The sequence below is a fragment of the Loxodonta africana genome, chromosome 7, assembly GCF_030014295.1.
Source record: "Loxodonta africana isolate mLoxAfr1 chromosome 7, mLoxAfr1.hap2, whole genome shotgun sequence".
Lineage (NCBI taxonomy): Eukaryota > Metazoa > Chordata > Mammalia > Proboscidea > Elephantidae > Loxodonta > Loxodonta africana.
In genome coordinates this window covers 16,257,660-16,266,416 of record NC_087348.1, presented here as the reverse complement: position 1 = coordinate 16,266,416, position 8,757 = coordinate 16,257,660, and the positions used below count along the sequence as shown (strand labels likewise).

The following is an 8,757-nucleotide window of genomic DNA, read 5'->3' as shown; positions in this document are numbered from 1 at the left end:
CGTGGGTTTTGGAAACAGCCTGTCTAGTTGAATTTTGGCTCTACAACTTGCTGGTCCTGTGATCTGGAACACATGACTCTGAAGTGTAGTAACATCTCCAAGCCTCAGTTTTGTCACCTATAAATTATGTTTAATAGTAGTAGCTACTTCAGACAGTGGTTCCCTGGGTGGCACAAACAGTGAAACACTTGACTAATAACTCAAAGTTTGGTAGTTCGAACCTACCCAGAGGTTCCTTGGAAGACAGGCCTGGTAATCTGCCTTCAGAACCTTGAAAACAATTTGGAGCAATTCTACTCTGCACACAGGGGGTTGGTGTGAGTCTGAACTGACTTGATGGCAACCAACAATAGCAACAACTTTATAGAGTAGCTCTTCATAAAGATAATTAAATTGGATAATGGTTATAAAACACTTTGTGCAGTATAAAAAAAAGGCTCTCTGTTAGTCTTGTTGTTGGGGGCCATTGAATGAATTTTCAACTCATAATAACCCCATGGAAACCCTAGTGGCATAGTGGTTAAGTGCTACAGCTGCTAACCAAAGGGTTGGCAGTTCGAATTCGCCAGGCACTCCTTGGAAACTCTATGGGGCAGCTCTGCTCTGTCCTATAGGGTCACTGTGAGTCAGAATCGATTCGACGGCACTGGGTTTGGCACTGGGTAATAACCCCATGGAACAGAGTAGAACTGTTCCACAGGGTTTTCTAGGCTGTTATTTTTATGGGAGCAGATTGCCAGGTCTTTCTCCCACAGAGCCACTGGGTGGGTTAGAAACACCACCTTGTAGTTAGCAGCCACGCACTTAACCATTGCACCACCAGGGCTCCTTCCTCTATTAGTAGCAGGAAATGTTCTGCTTTAGAGTTCTTTTCCCAAAATTATGCTGCATTTCTAACCTGTCTCTAAAAATATCTACTTAGGATCATTCGGGATTATATTACTCTTTGGAAGAGACCTCACCTACCTACCAGTCACTAGGCTACTGAAATATTTTAGGCAAAGTTCCCTTCTTGGTTAGATCTGTTCCAGCCAAACATATTTTTATGGGAAAAAGGGTGAGGGAGTAGGCAATGAGTTCATTATTTTATTAATGAAGAGCTTCTTAAGATGGTTTTAAAGAAATAATACCAAGACTATGGAATTTACAAAAGTGGAAGATCAACAGGGAAATTATTTTGGCCAATTAGAACGATTTATGTTGCACAAATCACATTTGTGATATTTGAGATAGATTGTTGCCTACACTGGAAAGAGCATAAAAGGCCTGAATATAACCAAACATTCCATCCATAAAATGGGGATACTTTTTCACCTGCCAACCACACACAGAAATAGAAAAAAATCTGATCTGTGCAATAGAACTATGTGAAGGGTAATGCAATATGCATGAAACTTGTTCCATAAAGTCCACTCTGAAAGACAGACTTGTTTTTAAAATTCATTCAGGTGAACTGTGAATCTCCCTGCTACCCCTGCGTTTGATGACTCTGCCAATCCCCTGTCAAACCCAACGCCCTGAAATCACAGGAAGGCTCAGAGCTCCTTGGGTCCTGACTCCCTAGACACACCTTCTCAGTTATCATTTCTGAGGCCCTGTACAGCTTCCAATGTGCTGCAGTGGAACATGCACCAGATGCAAACATGCCCAGAACTCACTGACCTTTAACTTCTTTCTAGCATCAGGAAACTTCCCAGACCTTGACCCCAAAGGCTTCCCCTTCATCCTATCCTTCATATCTCCCATATCTTTTTCACAATTCAATTTCTCCCATTGGCTTGAGGGGTAAAGCAGATGAAACAAAAGTCCTTGAAATTATACCCAGACAACGCTCTCTCTCCATTAGGGACCAAAGATATAGTGTTCCTTAATAAATGTTGTATTTGTCATATATTGAACTTAACATATTATTTTATTTTACTGGGATATAAATAAGAGTTAAACAATTAAAAAGAAGTAAATAAAACCTGTGAAAGAAAGTACAGGCCATGCGATGTCCTGGATTCTTGTCACTTCTATGCAGATAATATCGATCAGCACTTCTCTGCTCAAAGTACAGTCAACTTTCAGGCTTTTTTCTATATGAGTTCTAATCACGGAAACTGCCTTTTTAAGCTGCGTTCAACATTGTCATCACTGTCCCAGATGGATCAATTGTTGGTGACACCTAAGCATGATTGTACCGGGAATGAAGGAAATCAGGTTTTCACTACTTCTTGCAGCCTAGTTATTCCTGTTGTCTGTAAATGGTGACTTACACATTCTTACCTCCATTCTTCTTTAGGGACAATAATAACTTTTCAAATATTATTCTTTCTGAGGTTAATGAGTACTTCTCTTTATTACCTTCTCGAGGGCCACTTTGATTTCCTTGTTCCTCAGGCTATAGATCAGAGGATTCAAAATGGGGATAAGGATGACACAGAACACTGATAGCACCTTGTCCTGCTTCATGGAGTGACTAGAGCTGGGACACAAGTACACAGACAAGGCTGTGCCAAAGAAGAGTGTCATAGCTGTCAGGCGGGAGGCACAGGTATTGAAGGCCTTGGCACTGCATTTGGCTGAGCATATGTTCAGGATGGAAGCTACAATGAAACCACAGGACCAGAGGATAACAAACAAAGAGCCAAACACAATAAAAATGGCTTCCAGAAGAATTCTTTGTCTGATGAAGGGATTGGAACAAGACAAGGAAATAATCTGAGGCAAGTCACAGAAGAAATGTTGAATGATATTTGGACTACAGTAGTTGAGATTAAAGCAAGAAACTGTTTGAGATAAACTACTAAGAAAGCCAGTCACATAGGCCCCAGCCACCATCTTTCCACAGAGGCCAGGAGCCATGATGGCTGAGTACTGCAGAGGGCTGACAATGGCCACGTATCGGTCATAGGTCATGGCGGCCAATAAACAGCACACAGCCATACCCATCCAGGCCACGACAAAATATTGAATGGCACAGGCAATGAAGGAGATCATTTTTTCATCTTTTAAAATGTCTGAAAGTGTCCTTGGGCTGATGGAAGAAGAATAGCAGATGTCTGTAAATGACAAGAAACTGAGAAAAATGTACATGGGTGTGTGAAGGCGGGAGTACATCCTGATGAGGAGGATGAGACCCAGGTTCCAGATGAAACTCACCAGGTAGATCTCTAGGAATATTGGAAAGAGGATGAGCTGTAGCTCCTTTTCATCTGAGAGACCCAGGAGTACAAACATGGTCATAGTGGAGTGGTTTCCATTGAAGTCCATGGCCTTCTTTATGCCATCTGCTGAAGAAAAGATAAGAGAAGGAAATGGCTTTATTTCCTTCTCAAAAGAAACACTCTATTTTTCCGTCATGTAGCTGGCTAACTGTACAAGCTTAAATCATCGATGTTGAGCTATTCTGTGACTTCCATGTACAATCACCAGTTTTAACTGAAAAATTCTCTGGAATACATATTAAGGTCCAGTTTGGGGACAAAAGGCAGGAAATGACCATGATTTGTCCATCATCTCATAAAACATCTTAATATCATGTTTTCCTCTGCCAGACATTGTAAATATGGGAGTCTTGGAAGTAAGGGCAAATTAGAAAAATAGTAATGAAAAAGGAAGATTCTTCCCAAGCAAGGCTCTGTTGTTACCTAGATGCTTGGAGAAGTTAATGGGTAAAATATGCCAAGTGAGGAGGTTATAGGAGAAGCCCTTTAAAGTCTCCTGGAGAACTAGCACTCAATTAACCTATAACCAGAAAGCATTGATGATCCTCTAACAGCCTTTCTGCTTCCACAGCGTAACAGAATGGTGGGAAGAGTCACTCACTAAGAAGCAAAAGCTTGGAAATGGAGCGGTTTAACCAATTTATTGACTCTAGGAAGGCTTCTGAAAAGTGTCATAAGAGAAGGTTGGAAGAGTCACAAAGCTCCCTTCTTTCAGGTGCAGCATTTTCTTTCTTCACTTCAGAAATACTTAAGAGTTAGACTGTCTAAGACAGCGTGTAATGCTTTGTGTCTTCTTGAAAACGTGATGGAAACTCTGGATTCTCTGCTCAGCAAGATGCCACCACTTACCACCTTTGCATATGGTTCTATTGGGTTTGCAGTCACCCTGAAGTCTATTGATCGTTACCAGGTTAGAGAACTCTCCTACAGGGAAGAGTGACTCACAATTATGTGAGGGTCATGGAGATTGGGAAGCTGAAGCATCAATACCACAAACATCATGTCTCTTCAGATAAATATCCTTCCAGTAAATGGACAAAAGGCATAACACTGAATGACTGCCAGGGAAATAAATCAAGCTGGAAGAGATTTAGTGTCTTCTGGAAAGAAATAAGGAGGTATCGAAATGTTTTGCAATATATGCTGGTGTGACTGAACAACAGGAAAATCTCAAATTTAAGACAGTAACCACTTCAAAGATTATATCCACAGATTCCTAAAAGACATAATTACTGCAGCAGACAGCCAAGTTAAACCAGTGATGCCACTGTTAATCTTAGAGACACCTTTTAATTGTCACATTGTTTTCCTGCCCACTTAGATTTTATAATTTGTAATCAAACCACATTTTTAGTTTTATAAAATGTAGGCTGTGTCAATACACTGTAGGATGCCCCAGATCTGCACTGACCCTGTAGCCCAGCTTCCTCAGCACCATATTCTATATTTTTCTTTATCTTTCCCCTTCTCCCACCCACCTAGGCCCATCACTGCCTCTGCCCCTTCTTGATGGGGTATACTGGACAACCTGGTGAAAGAGACATTGGTTCACCACTACCCCATCCCACGTTACCACCAGTGGCTGGCACACCCCCTACCATAATCTTTTGTTGTTGTTTTTATATTTTTATTTCTTTCATTGCTGGTTTCTTCTCTTGCTTTCTTCTCTTTCCTGTCCTTTCTCCCACCCACCTAGCCCCAAGTGACTCCAATGTTGCTACTTGAGAGGCTGAGACACACCACTAGGCTAGAGAGACACCAGCACAAGGTCACTACACATCTCTCCCACCCTTACAGCCAAATCCTATCTCATTGCCATTTTATTACTTTTTTGTTTTCTTTTTTCCATCATTATTGCCTTTGTTTTTCTCATCTTTCACCCACACATTTAGCTCTACACATCTCATCCTCTTCTTTCACTCCTTCTTATCTGCACCACATGCTAAGTGCCACACCCCAGAGTGGTATTGGCACACTCCACTGGAAAAAGCCTTGCATTGCCCCCCATCTGTGCCCCATTGCCCCCAATTTATACTGCAAACAACCAACCCCTTCCACCCCCAGTGGACCCACCAGCTGCACCATAGCTGAGTGACCTGCCCTACTCACTTGGACAAGATGGTGAGAAGTATTGTGCCCACAGGCAAGCAAGTAAAAAAAATGCACCCAGACAACCAACACAGACATAATCAAATACATCAAAAAACCAGGGTGACACACGACAACTAAGAGCCCAAGAGACAGAAAGGGCCACATGAACCAGAGACCTACATCATCCTGAGACCAGAAGAACTAGTTGGTGCCCAGCCACAATCGATGACTGCCCTGACAGGGAGCACAACAGAGAACCCCTGAGGGAGCAAGAGATCAGTGGGATGCAGACCCCAAATTCTCATAAAAAGACCAGACTTAATGGTCTGACTGAGACTAGAGGAATCCCGGTGGTCATGGTCCCCAAACCTTCTGTTGGCACAGGACAGGAACCATCCCCTAAGACAACTCATCAGGCAGGAAAGGGACTGGACAGTGGGTAGGAGAGAGATGCTGATGAAGAGTGAGCTATTTATACCAGGTGGACACTTGAGACTGTGTTGGCATCTCCTGTCTGGAGGGGGGATGGGAGGATAGAGAGAGTTAGAAGCTGGCAAAATTGTCACAAAAGGAGAGACTGGAAGGGCTGACTCATTAGGGGGAGAGCAAGTGGGAGTACAGAGTAAGATGTATATAAACTTATATGTGACAGTCTGACTTGATTTGTAAATGTTCATTTGAAGCTCAATAAAAGTTAATAAAAAAAATAATAAACCAGGGTGAAACAATCAATTCTACAATCAATAAACAAAGAAAATAATTCCTGAATATCCTGGTGACAGCAAATAATACCAACACACAAAAAAAGAAGATGGCTCCAGAAAGTGACAAAAATAAAACACCAGATGACCTTCTACTGGAAGAAAAGGCACCGGAACTACCTGATAGGGAATTCAGAGCTCTAATATCCAAGGTTCTTCAAAAGATGAAGGAAAATGCAGACAGAGATAAGAAAAAAATAGACAAAATCATGGAAAAGATAGACAAAGCAATGGAAGAAATCATGAAAATAATATAGGAATAAAATGTCACAATAAATAAACAACTAATATCATACAAAAACAGCCATTAGAAACCCAAAAGATAAGCAAAAGATTTTAGAAATGGACAGTGTAACGGAAGGTTTTAGGAGCAATTTGAAACAACGGAAGACAGGATCAGTGAAATTGAAGACAAATTCTTGGATAACACTTTGTTTCAGGAAAAATCAGAGAAAAGAACAAAGAAAAATGAAAAAACCATGAAAACAATGTGGGATACAATCAAAAGCAAAACTTCGCTAGTGATCAGAGTTTCAGAACAGGGGGAGAAAACAGAAGAAATGGAGAGGATCATTCAAGATTTGCTGCCAGTAAACTTCCCTAATAACATGAAAGACAAAAGCCGACTACCCAAGAAGCTCAATAAACCCCACATAGAATGAATGGCTCAAACAAAAAACACCAAGGCATATCATAATCACACTCACCAAAACCAAAGACAAAGAAAGGATCCTGAAAGCAGCTCAAGATAAACGAAAAGTCACATACAAACTGGAAACAATAAAACTAAGCTCTGATTTTTCAGCAGAAACCATGCAGGCAAGAAGGCAATGGGACAACCCACATAAAAGCTTGAAAGAAAAAAACTACCAACCAAGAATAATATATCCTACACAACTATCACTCAAATATGACAGAAAAATTAGGATATATCCAGATAAACAGAAGCTAAGGGCATGTGTAAAAACCAAACCAAACTTCACAAGAATTATTAAAGGGAGTTTTTTAGTTAGAAAACTAACATCAGACAACAACCTGAAACTAGCACATAAGACACCATCAGCCACATACCAACTTAGATAATGAACACTCAAGGATACAACAAAACTAAAAGATTTACAACAGGCAACCAGAGAGGTCAATTTGTAAATGACAACACAGACAGATCAATTAAAAAAGGAATAAATGGAGTAGGTATAGAGCTTTCAAATGGAGAGGAAGTCAAGGCATTATAAAGTAATAAAAGACTGGTGAAAACTTAGGCAGATGGGGCAAATTTCAAGATAACTACAAAGAAAGTTAACGAATATACTCATCAAAATAAAAAAGAAACACATAAAGACTCAGTAAACACAAAATCTATGAAGATGAAACAAATGAAAAAAAATCCAGAAACAAAAGGAATTCAACATAGGAGAGAAAGAGGAATAAAGAAAACCTGAGCACCACCAAAAAGCACTACAAAATGACAGCAATAAACTCACACCTACCAATAATCACATTGAATGTAAAAGGCTTAAATGCAACTTTAAAGACACAGAGAGTGACAGAATGGATTTTTTAAAAAAGACCCGTCAATGTGCTCTCTACAAGAGACATGCCTTAGAAACAAAGACATAATTTTTTTTAAAATCAAAGGATGGAAAAATATATATCAAGCAAAGAGCTATCAAAAAAAAGCAGGAGTTGCAATACTAATCACAAATAATAAAAAATTTAAAACAAAATCTGCCATAAAAGACAAAGGACATTTTCTAATGATTAAAGGGACAAGAAACCATGAATACATAACCATAATAAATATCTACAGACCCAATGACAGGGCTCCAAAATACATAGAATAAACTCTAACAGCACTGAAAAGACAAACTGATACTTCCACAGCAATAGTAGGAGATGTCAACACACCAGTCTCAATAAAGGACAGAACACCTAGAAAAAACTCAAAAAAGATACAGATTTAAAGGCCACAACCAACTAACTTGACCTCATAGACATATATAGAACACTCCACCCAACAGCTGCAAAGTACACATTCTTTTCCAACACACATGCAACATTCTCCAGAATAGACCACATCTTAGGTCACAAAGTAATCCTCAACAAGACACAAAACACTGAGATAAAAAAAAAAAAAAAACTTCTCTCATCACAACACCCTAAAAGCAGAAATTAATAAAGGAAAGAATAATGAAAAAAACCAAATACATGGAAACTGAATAACACCCTCCTTAAAAACCACTGGGTACTAGAAGTAATCAAACATGGAATCAAAAAATTTTGAGAATCAAACATGAATGAAATCACATCTTACAGAAACCTTTGGGACACAGCAAAGGCAGTGCTCAGAGGTCAATTTATACCAATAGATGCACACATCAAAAAAGAGAAGAAAGGGACAAAATCAAAACATTAGCTACACAACTTGAACAAATAGAAAGAGAACAGCAAAAGAAGCCAACAGCCACCAAAAGAAAGGAAACAATAAACATCAGAGATGAAATAGAGAATAGAAAACCAATAGAAAGGATCAACAAAACCAAAAGTTGGTTCTTTGAAAAGATCAACAAAATGGACAAACCACTGGCCAAATTGAAAAAAGAAAAACAGGAGAGGACAAAAATAACCCAAATAAGAAATGAAATGTGGGACATTACAACAGACCCAACTGAAATGAAAAGCATCATAACACACTA

The 8,757-nt window shown here is 39.6% G+C and overlaps 1 protein-coding gene across 1 annotated transcript; it reads right to left on the bottom strand.

The window, feature by feature from the left end:
* Positions 1 to 2,322: 2,322 nt before the first annotated feature.
* Positions 2,323 to 4,697, bottom strand: LOC100672868 (olfactory receptor 5A1-like). The gene is made up of 2 exons (XM_064289294.1): positions 4,688 to 4,697; positions 2,323 to 3,272 (listed from the first exon to the last, which is right to left on the bottom strand). Exons 1-2 carry the CDS (start codon positions 4,695 to 4,697, stop codon positions 2,323 to 2,325), a joined length of 960 nt encoding a protein of 319 aa, XP_064145364.1.
* Positions 4,698 to 8,757: the final 4,060 nt, after the last annotated feature.